Below are 16,047 nucleotides of genomic sequence, written 5' to 3' on the forward strand. Positions count from 1 at the left end.
TCTATCTTTCTCTACCTTCTCTGTATCTCTGGGTGTCTGTCTGTAGCTCCTTCTCTTCATCTCCTCTGTATGTCCTGTGTGTGTCCGTGTTTCTGACCGTCTTGTTTCGCTTGGTTTCCCCTTCTAACACCGGGGCTTGCTGCTGTCTCTCGGCAGTCCCGGCTTTTTCACGGGGACAGAGTAATGAGCACTCTTCCCTCCCTGGAGGACGCTATTCCTCTTCAGGGCCTAAGAGATGCCGACAGTGATTCTCTCGCATGAAGTGCATGGCTGTGCTGGGAAAGTTTTAACTGCATTGTTCTTTGCTCACCATCAGCCTCACAAGGGCCTCTTGAATTGTGTTCATTGGCATTGGGTTTCTCTTAAGCTTACTTTTATGGCACTTTCATCTCTATAGATGTGTTTTTTTGGCATATGTGCATGAGTGGGTTTCTTACCTTTTGGCTTCAGCGAATGTGGATGACCTCCTGTTGGCCATCTGAGAGGTTTGTATGATACAGATGCACTCAGTGTGATGCTTACACCCCCTGGTTTCCTTCCCCACCCGTCCCTGCCGTTCAGGAGCAGGTGAAGAGCTTCAACCGGAACCGGCAGGTGTTCTGCACCATCCTGACCAACCGCTGCTGCTCGTCCGTGGGACCCGTCCTGGACGCCGACACCGTGGTGTTCTACGACACTGACCTCAACCCCAGCATGGACGTCCGCACCCAGGAGTGGTGCGACAAGATCGGTCGCTCCAAAGACATCCACATCTACCGGTCAGTGCCTAGTTCTTCTATGCAAGAGAGAGCTTTTGTATGTGGGTTCTAGTGTGTCCAAAAGCACCTTGTTGTTTGGCTGTTTTGGTTTATTAATCTGCCATAGTTGAAAATACTAATTGTGTCGTCCTTGGTCAGTCATATACATGAATAAACATGAATGATGAACACTAGTATTTAGAAAGATCTTGGTGTGTTTGGAAGTTTCTGAATGTGTAATAAAGTTAGGCATATACACTACTACTAGTGTGAATAACTGTTGTGTCCTGATGCAGACTAGAGAGTGGGAACTCCATAGAGGAGAAGCTGCTGAAGAACGGCACCAAGGACCTGATCAGAGAGGTGGCAGCTCAGGGCACAGACTACACGCTGGCCTACCTCACACAAGTACGTGGACCCCACTCACCCTCATGCAGCTTTGTTAGCGTAGCTTTGTCAGTTATCGGACAGTGTCAAACAATCAAAATGCAAAGTTTAATAATGGATTAAGAATCGATATGCTCAGTTTAATATTGGGTTAACATGACACCGTGAACGTATGCCGATAACACACGCCGTCCGATAATTAACACAGTTATTATATATGATCAAATAAAACATGAATTTGGCCATTTCTCTAAACATCTGCCCCCTGACTCACTCGTCTTTCTCTCGACCACTCTCCCTTCCGTCCCCCAGCGGACCATACAGGACCTGTTTGAGGTGGAGGCAGGCTCAGGGGAGAAGGTGGAGGAGTTTGTGGTTCTCCACCAGGAGCCGTCCCCGTCCGAGGCCATCTCCCCCCGCGTGGCGCGCCCCTACATCCAGGCCCTCAGCAGCATCAGCCTGGAGCCCGTGCTCGCCGACGAGGAGGAGGGGGAGGATGAGGATGAAAGGGAGCTAGAGGAGGAGAAGAAGGAAAAGCAGCAGCATGAGGAGAAAAAGGAGGAAACGGAGGAGATTGAGGCAGGGGTGAAAGAGGAAGCCGTGCAGCTGGAGGAGATAACTGCAGTCATGGATCAGGTAGGTTGGCCTCATTGACGGCCTGCAAAAGATGTGCAGCGGCCTATGGGCAGGGTTCCCACGTGCCATTCAGGGACTATTTTAGAAAAAATTGTGTGATTGAACAGAAGCCTTTCTATGTTACAGACCAGCTGATAAGTGTTCTGAATGCGCTGATTGTACACTGGTGCACATTCGCATCCTCAGGCTCAGGGCATGTAGTGCAAGTCTTGGATCTTAATCAGTGATATTCCTATTCAGACAATATGGATATGTCAGTCACAGAGACAATGTTTAGACTGAAGTTGTGATGAGCTTGTAGGGTAGGGCCACCTCCTATGTCATATGTTTCGTGTGTGCACTACAAAAGCGATGATTTTCCTGTGGGCTGTTTCTGGTAAATGTAGTGAGCCGCCATTAATGGCTCCGCTCTCTTCCTCCTCCCCCAGCTGACGCCTATAGAGAGGTACGCCCTGCACTACCTGGAGTATCTGCACTGCAGAGAGGATGAGAAGATGGCCAAGGTGAGGTCCTCGCCAGCTGTAATGGCTTTCTCCATCCATTTGGTTCTCCATACGTGTGTTTGGAGTCTGTGATGAATGCTGTATAGACTGTTCTAAGCAGTGCCATGGTGTGTGTGTTCAGGAGCGTGTAGAGAGTGCCAAGCATGGCTGGGAGCTCCAGCAGCAGCAGAAGCTGAAGGTGGAGCAAGATGAGAGGCTGATCATGGAGGAGGAGGAGGATCTCTTCACCTACACCAGAGAGGACGCCTACAACATGGTACGGCCACAACACACACAGCACACAGAGACTAGCCTTGAATCCTCGCGGGTAGCTTTGCCAGGCTTATAATTGTTTCTCTCTCTCCATTAGGAATACGTGTTTGAAGATGAAGACGGCCAGACTGAAATCATGCCAGTAAGTTCACAGATCAACAATGGCAGTCATTGTCTTTATTGGCTGTGTTCTGTGAGTCAAGTTAGGTATTTGGTAGGCGCAACGGGAACATTTTTGAAAGGCAACTAGCACTTGTAACATTTTCAAATTAATCTTCATCATGGTATGTTGCTCATGTGTTCATGTGACAGATAGATACAACTAGCCGCCTAGTCTATGCACTACTATGCAGTTCTGTGGTCCGGATCAGACCACCCACTGAAAATGTAAAACAAATTATAAAAGCTTTCGTAGAACATCACCAAAAAACATGACTTAGCATGCTAGCAAGCCTTCTTATCAGTGCCAGCTGTGCTGTTGTTGGTGTTTGTAAGGCTTTTGCATCCCTTTTAGGAAGTTACATTGGTACTTTTCAACCATTAACTGCAGTCAAACTGGAAGGCTAGGCACACTACTTAGCAATTGAGATACTCTAATAACTGTACTACTCATTGTGTCTTTCTGCAGCTCTGGACCCCACCGACACCCCCGCAGGATGATAACGACATCTACATTGACTCTGTCATCTGCCTGATGTACGACACTGCACCCATGCCAGAGTCCAAGCTCCCACCTGTCTATGTGCGCAAGGAACACAAGAGACTCAAGATGGACCCATCTGGTAAGTGTTACCCTCTCAAACACACACACAAACACACACACACACTCACTCACTCACACTCTCTCTCGTGCTCTCTCTCTTTCTCTTTTTCGCACTCTCTTTCTCTCTCATACACACACACACACACTCACAGAGAACACATTTTAAATCCACACGAACACACTCATATTTCATGTTTTGGATCTAGGGACTAGATATTGTGTTCTCATAGGTGGTGGTGTTTGTGTTCATCTGTGTATATGACCATTTGTTGTTGTGTGTGTGTGTGTGTGTGTGTGTGTGTGTGTGTGTGTGTGTCCATCCATCTCTGTGTCCTCAGCGGTGGGCCGCAAGAAGAAGAAGGGCCACGGGGAGACGGTGATCCCGCCGCGCTCGCTCTTTGACAAGGCCAGCCTGCTGAAGGTGCGGCGTGAGGGCAAGGAGCAGAAGAAGAACTTCTCACTCAAGCAGCAGGCACCCTTCCCCAAGCCGCTGCCCGCCCTGGTCAAACCCGCCGCGGAGGCCGGACAGGACAACCCCGAGTGGCTCATCAGCGAGGACTGGGCTCTGCTGCAGGTACTACACTACAAACACACACACACACACACACACACACACACACACAGTTCTCCTGTTCTTTCAGTCAGTCACTCCTTCTCTTTTGGTTTTTATGTGTCGGCAGTCAGGATCGTCATTTCTTTAATTGTTGACTCTGTCACACTTCCCTGTTTTTGACTTCTGTTCCATAAAGAGAGTTGGTCCGCTTCTCAGTTCCCACATTTACATTTAGATGAATGCTTTAATCCACTGTTAAGCCGAAGTCTAGTCTAATGCATGGAAAACTAAGCATTAACAGCTATTGCATAAGGAATGTACGAAATATTGAATTTACTGTTTCCCAATCGACTTTAGTTTATTGAAAGCTGTATGTTGATGTAAATGCATCGAGGAATGTGTGAGTGTTTAATCTGCTTTGTCTGTCTGTCAGGCTGTGAAGCAGCTGCTGGAGCTGCCTCTGAACCTGACCATCGTGTCTCCGGCTCACACCCCCAACTGGGACCTGGTGAGCGACGTGGTGAACTCCTGCAGCCGCATCTACCGCTCGCCCAAACAGTGCCGCAGCCGCTACGAGAACGTCATCATCCCCCGCGAGGAGGGCAAGGTCGGCCATCACACACGCACACACACGCGCACGCACGCACACACGCACACACGCACACACATACACACACACACTGTTATCAAGCATAGGAAGCATATATAGGTTAAGGGCCCCTGTTATATAACAATTTAACTAAGCATTCCTGTTCCAGTTTCTTTCACTCACTATAATAAACTCCACTGGCGCTTGGACAAAATATGGCCACTGCATACATTATTGCTATACCATTTCCCGCCTCGCAATACCCTTTGCTAACACAAAGCTTAATGCTTTTGTGAAGCCAAGAAACATACTGTCCAATAACAATGTTGTCACTTCCTGTATCCCTTTTAGTTGATGTACGAGGCTAATCCCAAGAAGAAGACCAAGAGCATTTATAAGGTATGATGGGCACATGGACATGCACATGGGTTTCCCTCTAGTCCCTGCTTGTTATTTAGGAGTGCCTCTCTTGGGCTGAAAGGCTGAGTCTCTCAGAGGGTTAAAACCCCTTTGTGTTAAAACAGTGTGTTAAAGCGGTTTCATTTTCAGAATCCATCAGGAATGAAATGGATCAAGAAAGCAGTCAGAGTCTTATTCAGCTTATGGCTAATGTTTACCTGTAAAACTAGAAACAATTTATTTGTAACTAGCCATCTGTTCACGCTTGCTGTCTCTGTCCGTCCGTCTGTCTGTCTGTCCCTCGTGTGTGCAGTCCAAGAACAGCCGTCCTCTGCGCACGTGCCAGATCTACACGCAGGATGACAATGCCACACACATGCAGCTGTACAGCAGCCGCTTTGAGCTCATGAAGATCATCGCCAGCAAGAGGAGCCCCCCAATCAAACCACTGTAAGACATGCTCCCCGCACATCACATGACCAAACATGACATTACTCACCCCGTCAATCATGAGTTCCTGACATACACCTACATGCATCTATGAGATGAGCTGCTGATATTGCATTTCAGATCCCATCAAATCACTGGATGGTCTACTTACATTATATTGAGGATCAAATCTTCAGAAGTTCTATTTATATTACATCGAGCATCAAATCACTAGATAAATATGGAGATTATATCTGTAACATGATGCAATGTCTTAGATGGTGCAATAGTGTGAACTGTAAATCCAACAAGAGAAATGCTGCCTCCCAAGTTACTGTAGGGAACAGTGCCAGCTGTGTGCTTGGCTGTGAGTCCTCTTCTCTGATGTAATGCTCTTGTCGCCTTTTGTTTTCAGACTGGGTATGAATCCATTCCAGAAGAACCCCAAACATGCCTCTGTCCTGGCAGAGAGGTAAAATCAAGTCTTTCACCCGCTTTTTAAACTTTTGGCTTTTCAGATTCATGGTAAAAGTTGAATTGAATTGAGATATATAGAACCCATGTTGAAACTAATCCGAAATTGAAAGCAATGACCAGTCATGTGTGCTCCCCTGACTCCCCTGTCCCTCCCCTGTACCTGTGCGGGTGGAGCTTGAGAAAGGCCTATGCCGCCAGGGCGCTGGGTTGGGATGTGTGTGTGCGAGACACTGACATGGGAGTGAGGCAGTCACTGGTGGATGTTTACATCTGCTCCTTCCTCCTTTGCAGTGGGATCAGTTACGACAAGCCACTGCCCCCTATCCAGGTGGCGTCCCAGCGAGCCGAGCGAATCGCCAAGGAGAAGAAGGTATGTGTGAGAGTGGGCTTTCCTCAGCACCTTTTGGAAACTTCAGGGTGTCATCAGAATAAGCTGTGTGACTTTCCCATAACAGACTTGAGCGTACTCAGGCTTTGGTGTACTTTGCGTTTTAAAATCAGCCAAACAAGTCATAAAAAATGTCAAGCCTTAACATACACTCTGGAGTATGTACTAATAACACCTACCCCTCCCCCTCCTCTCCCACCACTCTCCGTAGGCTCTGGCCGAGCAGCAGCGAGCCCAGCAACTAGCCCAGCAGCAGCAGCTGGCGGCTGGAGCACCGGCAGCCCAGGCCGGGGTGGCCCAGACAGCCGGGCAGGCGCTGGCGGCGGGAGTCCCTCAGCAGGCAGCGGTGGTCGGAGCTGCCACCGTGCCCAACACCGCCGTGCTGGTGAGGAGGACCCCCACATAATCTCTTAATGATGTGCCTGCAGCACCACAACTTTGAAAGCTGTGGTTTTTGTGTGAAGAAAATGACTGTCTGTACGAATGCCAATTGTGCTTTGTTCCTCCACAGGCTGGAGCTATTAAAACGGCTGGAGCCGGCACAATTACTCAAACAGGTAGGGTCAGATCCTCTAACGTGGGATATTTGTTATTGATATGTTGCATGTAATTGATATCGAATTCAAATTGTCATACACAAACTTGTCTTCCAACCTGTGTGACATTCTCTGACCGTCTGTGTGTGTGTGTGTGTGTGTGTGTGTGTGTGTGTGTGTGTGTGTGTGTGTGTGTGTGTGTGTGTGTGTGTGTGTGTGTGTGTGTGTGTGTGTGTGTGTGTGTGTGTGTGTGTGTGTGTGTGTGTGTGTGTGTGTGTGTGTGTGTGTGTCTGTGTGTGTGTGTCTGTGTGCCTAACAGCCACAGTGGGAGGGAATGTGATCTTGAACACCGTGGCTGGAGTCCCCGCTGGCCAGTTCCAGGCCAATAAACGTTTGGCCTCTCCAGTCATCCCAGGGCCTCTGTCTGTAAGTAGAGCCTTCCGCGATCACACGATTCATAACTCACCACAAGGTCAATGCAAAGCCTATACGGTCACGCAATTAATGTGTCTTCAACCTCTAATTGGCTATTCATCTGACTCTCTCTCTCTTTCCCTCTCTCTCTCTCTCTCTGCTCAGGCGGCGGGTACAGCTACAGCTCAGGTGGTACATGCTCAGCAGAGAGCCGTCCCCGCTGCCGCTGCTCCCGCAGAGGTCACGGCCTTAGCAACCGGCCACGTGGTCCGGGCGGTCACCCCAGCAACCGCCTCCGCCGCCGTGACGACCAACCTTACCCCAGTCCAAACACAGACCCGCTCGCTGGTCACCCCAGGCACACCAGGTACACCATGCGTGCACATGGTCTTCCAGTCAGTGAGACAGCTCTTGCTGATCCACAGCTGTTCTAAATACTGCTGTCAGACCAGCAATTTAAATGTCTTCTGCTCTTGTGATATCTCTGAGGCAATCTACATTAGGAAGGAGATGTTTATTGTCCTTAGCGTGTTCTACTTCTCGGCTGTAGTGGTTTTTAAGGTTTTAAAGCGGCTTTTAAAGTAGTTCTGTTACAAAACTAGTAAGTTAACTATCAAAAAGGCATGCAAAAACCTTGCTTACACCACCAACAGACCAGTTGGCACTGATAGAAGCTTGCCAACACACTAACTGGTGTCTTTTGGCAGTATAGCTGGCAATGTCATGCTGTGAAAGCTTTTCTTCCATTTTTGCCGGGTGTTGCAGCCCGGAACACAGAACTACATAGTGCATATCCTGGATGGCTAGTGGGAAAGAGAGAGGTCTTTATCTGTCCTTCACATGTCCTTCACATGACCATATGCTATCAAAATAAATTTGAGGACGCTACCAAAACTAGTATAAAACCATACCTCAAAAAGTGTCAAAATATTGCATAGTGTTGCTTTAAGACAAACGGAACAAATGAGCTCCACACACAGTTTTGAGCAGATCTGTATGTGAGCCCAAATTCACCACAAGAAGTACAAGAAACCTGCACACTTGAATGAATGATTCTCTATTTGTTCTAATGTAGCAGGTTAGTAAATATTGGAGTGTCAATCTTGATTATTAAGCTGACTGAGAAACCCTCTCTTTCTCTTTTTTTTTCTCACCCTCTCCCACTCCCTCTCTCTCTCCCTCTCTCTCTCTCTATAGCTGCTGGTATGCAGTTGCCTCAGGGGAAGGCAATCACTCAGGCTCATTTGCAGATGCTCAGGCAGCAGCAGCTCCAGCAGCAGCAGCAGCAAGCAGGCTCGCCTCAGATCAAAGCTGTGGGCAAACCGCAACAGGTACACACACACACACACACACACACACACACACACACACACATGCACTGTCCTTCACACCCAAACTAGAAACTAATCCTTTTATAAATACACCCAACCTTACACACACAAAGAACCCCACCCTTCCTCCCTTTCAGACTTAACGACACACACGTGTGTGCACATGCATACACACACACACACACACACACACACACACACACACACACGTACGTTCACTCCCTCCTTCTCTCTGTTCTCTTCTCTCAGGCTGAACTCCTGAAGCTGCAGAAGCAGAAGCTGCAGTTGGCACAGCAGCAGCAGCAGCAGGCGGCCGCAGCCGTGGCCGCAGCACAGGGCGCCCAGACGGGCACCGCTCAGCAGGCCCAGCAGGTCCAGGCCGCCCCCGCCACCACCCAGGCCAACCCCCAGCTGGCAACCGTGACCACGCCCAGACCCGGGGCCGTGCTGACGGGCACCGTGGCCAACCTGCAGGTGGCGCGCCTGGTGAGTGAAAGGAGCAGGAGGGTTGCCTGTAGGCCACTGCCTGACGTGTGGAAGATGAACCGGTGTCACGTTAGGACACAAAAGAGCCTGTCGGGTGTCAGAAACCACAGGCTTCTTGGGGTGTGGAGGTGTTGTACTGAAACAGGATGCTGTGGTTATATTTCGAAAAAACAAAGTTCACGACCTATCAAAATACCACGGTTCTGTAAATGGCACCAATCAAAACATCATCAAAGCAACAAGCACATGCAATGTAGGCCAGTACACCCTTTGAGTGGAAGTGAATATACAATTATACGCTGTATAATTCTCTCAGAATGTTGCTTTTAATTATGGCCGTGTTTTAAAAGCAAGCTGTCTCTACAGAGCATGATGTCTTCATGGCTGTAGTGTTATGACAGTTCTTCAGCTCACTCATGCTGTAGTGTGGGTATCCTGCCTTATGCACTCACTCTCCGCTCCCCTCTGCACTGACAGACGCGCGTGCCCACCCAAGGCCAGCTCCCAACGCAGGCGGCCCAGACGGCTCAGGTGGCGCTCTCCAAGCCCGTGGTGTCGGTGCCCACTGTGGTGTCCTCCGCTGGCGTCACCACCCTGCCTGTCACCGTGGCTGGCATTAGTGTCGCTATCGGACAAGCCCAGAAAGCAGGTGGGTGTCTCTGTCTCCCCCCCCTCCTCTCTCTCTCTCTTCTGGGTAGCATGCGTGTTCGTGTATGTGTGTGTGTGGTCAACGGGCTTGTCTGCTCTGGTAGGTGGACAGGTGGTGTGTGTGTGTGTGTGTGTGTGTGTGTGTGTGTGTGTGTGTGTTTAACGGTCTTGTCTGCTCTGGTAGGTGGAGTGTGTGTGTGTGTGTTCAACGGCCTTGTCTGCTCTGGTAGGTGGACAGGTGGTGACTGTGTGTGTGTGTGTGTGTGTGTGTGTGTGTGTGTGTGTCTGTCTCACGGTCTTGTCTGCTCTGGTAGGTGGACAGGTGGTGACTCACCCGTTCCAGGTGCAGCAGGTTCAGCAGCTCCTGCAGCAGAGGCAGAAGGCGCAGCAGCAGGCAGCAGCCCAAGCCGCCGCCGCAGCCGCCCAGCAGAAGGCAGCGCAGCCCCAACAGACAACCACCACAGCACAGCAGAAGGTGAACACACACACACACACACACACACACACACACACACACACACACACACACACACACACACACACACATATACAGACAAGTGCAGTCCCATCAGCCACAAATATCTGTAGGGTTGTCAATTCTAATTACTTACATGCATTATGAATAATTGATCTTAATCAATTGCATAAATCAATTTGTCATGAGAAGCATTTACAAATCAGTCAATCAGTCACAGATTTGCCATTGAGGTGAAGAGACAAAGTAAACAAGCCTGGGCAGTGTGCTTCAATGGGCTTTATTTAATGAAGAACACATTTTCTTTATTCCTGATGAACCCATATCTAGTTTGTCTAAATTTAGCGAGCTAACTAACTTCGGTAATGACACCAACAATTAAAGCGCTGATCAAATCTTGCTAGCTAGCGGACTTACAACAACCGTATAACTTTGCTTTCCTTCTCCTTGCCTATTCTACAAATTACCCTTGGGTGTTTTCAGAGGTATTTACACAAGTGTTTGTGAAGTTCTGGAATTCTCCATCTCAAACTTGAAAACAATGTGATTCCAAGATGAAACAATTCCAAGATGAGGTTGTAGACCTAACATCCAACCAAATACAGGCTAAAACATTGACGCCAGATCCACATCAAAACCGTGCCGTCACTGCCATCCCTCCAATATGGCTGCCGCTGAGCTGTTTCACTTTCATACCTAAATTGTGACATACCATAGGGGGTATCATAGATTGCTTCGACGCGTTATTTGTCTGTAATTAGTTCATTTCAGGGTTAGGTCTATTCATAAATCCATAGCGGGCAGCTAGCATTGCAAACACTGACATCTGTGTCTGCCTCTCTCCCTTGTCTGTAAGATGGCTACGGGGCAAGCAGCCCAGACCCAGCAGCAGAAGGTGGCGTACGCAGCCACCACGCAGCTCCAGCAGCCAATTAAGACGCAGTACTACACCACCATCGCCCAGCCCCAGAAGAGCCCCGCCACGCAGCAAATACAGGTACACATGCGCACACACACACGCACACACACACACACACAGAGAAACACTGCTGCCTAGATTAGTCTATCAAACCCAGCAGATAGAGCTGCAGACACAGATGCACATATCTGTTTTTCAGACCTGGAAGAGGCCCACCAGGCAGAGGGTGTAGACCAGGGGTCTCAAACTCAAATTACCCGGGGGCCAATGAGCATCCAGTCTGGTTATTGGGGGGCCAGATTTTTTTTATCTGTTGGCTTGCCTATCGCTACTGTAGATACCACATTTGAGTTTCTGATAATGACCGCTGGACTATACATAATCCTGTTTATTATTCGGTTACTTGTCAAAACGATAGAAGACATTCCTCCAAAATACCAGTTTTAAATTATTTTGTTGCCATTTCGTGACTTCCGCAAAGAAAAAATAGTTCTTTCACGCAGATAGATCTTCCAGGTGTTGCTTAGCAGCGCATTACTTGCTGACTTCAATTTAGTTTCCATTACATTAAATGACTGGACTACTTGCAGAATGATATGAAAGACGTGAACTAGAAGCACAAAGCCCGTTGCAAGTGGCAGTGGTAAAAGTTGGGGTGGCCAATTTAAATCAATGGAACTTTATGCAAAATTCTGAGGAGCCTGCGGGCCGGATGAAATTGCTTGGGGGGTCGGAATTGGCCCGCGGGCCTGAGTCTGAGACCCCTGGTGTAGACACACACACACGCATGCATGCCCACTGGCTCAGGTGTAAATCCAGATATTGCATATGTGCTCATTACCAGTCACCTCATCCATCCAGCTGAAAGACACTTCACAGGAGTCTGAGCTATACTTGGTAGCACAACATGGAAATAGATGCTTCAAATGCGTTAGGGTGAAGTTTAGTCCCCAGCTCTGTGGTACAGGTCTGTCTGTCTGTCTGTCTGTCTGTCTGTCTGTCTGTCTGTCTGTCTCTGTCTGTGTATGTGTATGGATGCAGTGTGGTTCTGAATGTATTTGTCTCCCTAGTAGTGCTTTGTGACTCTTGTCCTGTTTGCTTCTAGGTTGCTAAGCTTCCCCAGATAGTACAGCAGCAATCCACAGTAGCCAATATCCAGCAGATAGTGTCCTCTCCCCAGCAGGTAAGAGACAGAGGGATTTTGTGTGTGTGTGTGTGTGTGTGTGTTGGTGTGTATGACCAGGGTGTGCATCCCTCTTGCATACCATCAGACGGGCAGTCTTCTGGAATGTGAGTGTAGTTATAGAAATGTCCCAGTGCTCTAGTGAAGAGTCATCTCATGCATACTCAAGTTCTCTGTCTCTACCGTCTTACTCCTGCTGTTCATCAGATACACTTCATCTTCCTGCCCACCCCCCTCTCTCTTCTTTCAATCTCTGTCTCCCTCTCGTCTCCCTCTCTCCTTTTCGTCTCACCGTTTCTCTCTCTCTGTCTCCCTCTCTTTCTCATCTCTTTCTCTCCTTCTCGTCTCTCCTTCTCGTCTCTCTCTCTCTCTCTCTCTCTCTCTCTCTCTCTCCGTCCCTCTCTCCCTCTGCCTTTCTGTCTCGCTCATCTTTCCCTCCCCTCTGCAACTTTCCTTATCTGTTCTGTCTAATTCAGTCTGTAGAACGCCTCAGCAAAATGTGGCCTCACTGATTAGGTTGTCCTGGATATAAAGTCTAACTCTCTCTCTCCCTCCTCATCACTTTTGTTTCCCCCTCCCATTCACTGACTCCCTCTCCCCCTCTTCTCTCTCCCCCTACCCCTCTGCCCTGCTCCTCTCTGCCCAGATCCAGGCTCAGCCTCAGACGGTGTCTCTGCCTCAGGCGGCTGCAGGCTCGCCCGTGCAGACACAGGTGCAGGTGATCCCCGCCGCCGCGCAGGTGGTCCAGCAGAAGCTCCTGCAGCAGCAGGTCGTCACAGCAACGGCCGCCCCCTCACCACAAATGCAGACCCCACCCCAACACAGCCCCGCCCAGCAAGGCGCCACTGCAACCCAGGCCACTGCAACCTCAGCGGCGACAGAGGCCCCCGCCCAGGCGCCCCCGGCCCAGGGCAAAGGACGTGGCGGGGCAGCTGTGCGCTCCAAGGCTCCCGCCAAGCCTAGTGGAGGCAGCTAGAGGAGCCTCTTCCTCATCCTCATCACCTTGGAGCAGATCTATAAGCAAGAGTATGAAAACAGGTGGACCACCATGACATAGTGGCATACAGACAGGTCTCTGGCCCACCTGTGAACTAACTCGCACACGCACACACTCGCACACGCGTATATATAGAAAACATACACACATATCCCACTCGGAATACATGTCTTATGTACCATCGACAAGACAGACAGACCCAACTCACCTTTCCCAGTCTTGGTGTTGTCCGGGGTGAAATAGTATGTGGAGTATATCCACGAAAGATATTCAGCGTGCAGTACGACAGCTCTTACTGATGAGTGGTGGGAGAGGTTGTAAGGGTCTCTCTGTGTGTGTGTGTGTGTGTGTGTGTGTGTGGTCAGATTTATGATTCAGTGCTTGAGGGGCCAGGTGTGTGTCAGTCCCCTGGCCAGTATGATACACAAAAACGTTTCATCCCAACACACACACACCCCTTTTTCTTTAGCCTCACTCTGTCTTCTGAAGTATCTGTGTATGCACATTTTTAACCAGTCAGGGCTTTTCCTGAGTGCCCTCTCCCATTGCTGATGTATTTGTTGGGCAAGCATCTGGCACTCGTTCACACTCCCATCAGATGACACGCTCCTGGTGATCACCATCAAGGACTGTCCGTGCACATTCACAGATCCTCTGGGATAACCCCGACTCAATGTGTGTGGCTGAGTTCACAAGTCATGGACTGTTTTCATATTTGCATGCAAAAAAACAAAAAACGAGAGAAAACGTTTAAAAAAAAAAAGAAAAGGAAGGGACCTAGAAGCTCTGCCCTCTAGAATGTCTCTCAAAGCCGGTATAGTGATACCCAGCCCCCCTGCCACACATATGTGTTTTTGCTGATATTTTTTTATACTCAGATAAATAAGAATCACCCCCTCCCCCCTTTTTGTAATAACGGCTCCACCACTGCAAACCTCTTGGTTGGTGTGGTGTGATTTAAAGTAGCAAAAGAAGCGATTAATATATTCCTTCATGATTATCGTCCTGTGGTAATGTAATATAGAGGAGTGTGATTTAGTAGGTCTCTCACGAGGCTAGGCTGTTGATGCTAGCTTTGAGAGACAGGAGAAGATGACCGTGGGGTGTTAACTTCAACATACCTCAGAATGTGTTTTTTTTTTTATTTTCCCCTTGTTGGTTTTTCCCCCTTGTTCCTTCAGCAGTACTGTCTGTGGGAGAGGGGCCGTGAGGGGAATGGCAGAATGGGGTCTCGCCTTGCTGATAATCCATAAGAGTGATTGTACTATAATCATACATCGCTACACCAGCTTGTACGTAAAAGAAAAAACTGGATTAGAAAATATTGCTATTTTTTGTTTTGTTTTCATAATGTGACCGTTCTTCAACTATGACCCTTCCTTTAAATATCCACCATGATATGTTGTTTTTTTATATATGTATCTGATGTGACACTGTAAACTTGTACGTAAACATTCTTCAGTGTATGCTTTCCATTCTGTGTCCTTTTTTTAAAAGCAATTGATATGTGTATGAGTGTGTGTATAAGTGTGTAGGTGTGGGCAGGGCAGTTGAGATGTAAATAATGACGGCAAACAAAAAATCATTTGTACGTGTAAACTAGTTGTGTTTTCATTGGAGTTTTTTCAGCCAAACTGTATAAAGTGTTTTCGTTTTTATACACAGTCACTTGGTCTGGGCCTCTTTTTCATGATCTGTTTGATTTGATTTTGATATAATTTGATTTGATTTGTTTCACTCTTTCTTTCTTTCTTTCTTTCTGCTTTGCTCTCCTCTTTTCTCCTGAGGTATTTCCAATCTGTTCAGCTTTTCTGTAATCAGACGGGTAGTTATGTCATTTCCCTTCAGGGCGACCTTTGTCGGCTGGATGTGGTTTCATAGTTTCAATCCACTCGGTGAATCACTGTGACATAACAAATGCACACGGTACAGACATGAAGGCCCTGTTCGGATATAACCCAGCCCCCATGGGCTACTAATCCACAGGCCACACACACACACACACACACACACACTTTCAGACACACACACACACACACATTAAGACACCCACACACACACACATTCAGACACCCACTTACACACACATTCAGTCTGACATACACACACATTCAGACACTCACTCACACATACATTCAGTCAGACACACACATTTGGTCACACACACACACACACACACATTCAGTCAGACACACACACACATTCAGTCAGACACACACACACATTCAGTCACACAATTACTTGCAGCCACATAGTGCCAGAGCTTGCTATAATCTGGATGTGTTCTTTGATGTTCGTCCATGAAGTGCATATTTATAGAAGGCAGTCCAGTACGGGTTTGAAAGTTGCTAGATGAAGCTCAGAGGTGCACTGTTCATAAAAGTATGCAGTGCAGAATCCTTGGTCGTATCTTGAGTATGGTAAACGCTGAGTGTTTGAGGGTTCAGGTGTGTGTTTGTGTTCCACTGTAGAGCAGAGCTGCTGACCAGAGCAGAGCTGTCAGCTCTTGAGAAACTCCACCTCCAGACTGCAGTGCAGAAACACAGAGCCTCAGCAGACCCTACAGACACACATGCCCACACACAGTAATCCCAGTCAAATCCACGGATGGTCAACTCCCAAGGAGAACACTGAATGAATTCATGCCATGCCACTTGCTCACTCGCTTTGAAAGCTCATTCACCACTGAAAACTCTCCATGCTAAATGTCTGTCCTTGTCCTTGTAACTGTGTTGGACAGGGTCGCGGGGATCTCACATGGGTAGGTTTAAAAACATTTTAAACTCAATAATAAAAATTGAACTAGATAGCCAGTTCAGTCCCCCTTTCTAAAGTGGTTGTGGTGAAATGTAAAAACAATTTCCAGTAGAGGGCACTGTAACCTTTTTCTGCTCTTCCCAGACGATGTGTGGTGTTACATTTTCCTCACACACACACTCTTGCGT

General features: G+C 48.2%; 1 protein-coding gene across 2 annotated transcripts in view; it reads left to right on the forward strand.

Moving 5' to 3' along the window:
- Positions 1–14,770, forward strand: part of ep400 (E1A binding protein p400) — a 35,180-nt gene extending 20,410 nt beyond the window's left edge. The window contains exons 28-51 of one of the 2 annotated variants that reach the window (XM_080852068.1): positions 562–758; positions 1,034–1,145; positions 1,437–1,760; positions 2,189–2,263; positions 2,385–2,519; positions 2,613–2,657; positions 3,144–3,297; positions 3,617–3,852; positions 4,265–4,438; positions 4,772–4,819; positions 5,133–5,269; positions 5,664–5,720; positions 6,017–6,095; positions 6,325–6,498; positions 6,625–6,670; positions 6,969–7,075; positions 7,229–7,430; positions 8,261–8,394; positions 8,644–8,880; positions 9,358–9,529; positions 9,843–10,003; positions 10,860–11,000; positions 12,028–12,105; positions 12,752–14,770. In XM_080852068.1, the coding sequence (XP_080708194.1) occupies positions 562–758; positions 1,034–1,145; positions 1,437–1,760; positions 2,189–2,263; positions 2,385–2,519; positions 2,613–2,657; positions 3,144–3,297; positions 3,617–3,852; positions 4,265–4,438; positions 4,772–4,819; positions 5,133–5,269; positions 5,664–5,720; positions 6,017–6,095; positions 6,325–6,498; positions 6,625–6,670; positions 6,969–7,075; positions 7,229–7,430; positions 8,261–8,394; positions 8,644–8,880; positions 9,358–9,529; positions 9,843–10,003; positions 10,860–11,000; positions 12,028–12,105; positions 12,752–13,081 (3,555 nt within the window). In that variant the 3' untranslated portion in view covers positions 13,082–14,770. The remainder of the gene's footprint in view (positions 1–561; positions 759–1,033; positions 1,146–1,436; positions 1,761–2,188; positions 2,264–2,384; positions 2,520–2,612; positions 2,658–3,143; positions 3,298–3,616; positions 3,853–4,264; positions 4,439–4,771; positions 4,820–5,132; positions 5,270–5,663; positions 5,721–6,016; positions 6,096–6,324; positions 6,499–6,624; positions 6,671–6,968; positions 7,076–7,228; positions 7,431–8,260; positions 8,395–8,643; positions 8,881–9,357; positions 9,530–9,842; positions 10,004–10,859; positions 11,001–12,027; positions 12,106–12,751) is intronic. The other variant, XM_080852069.1, reaches the window with a different exon arrangement.
- Positions 14,771–16,047: the final 1,277 nt, after the last annotated feature.

Source organism: Sprattus sprattus (genome assembly GCF_963457725.1).
Source record: "Sprattus sprattus genome assembly, chromosome: 15".
Taxonomy (NCBI): domain Eukaryota; kingdom Metazoa; phylum Chordata; class Actinopteri; order Clupeiformes; family Clupeidae; genus Sprattus; species Sprattus sprattus.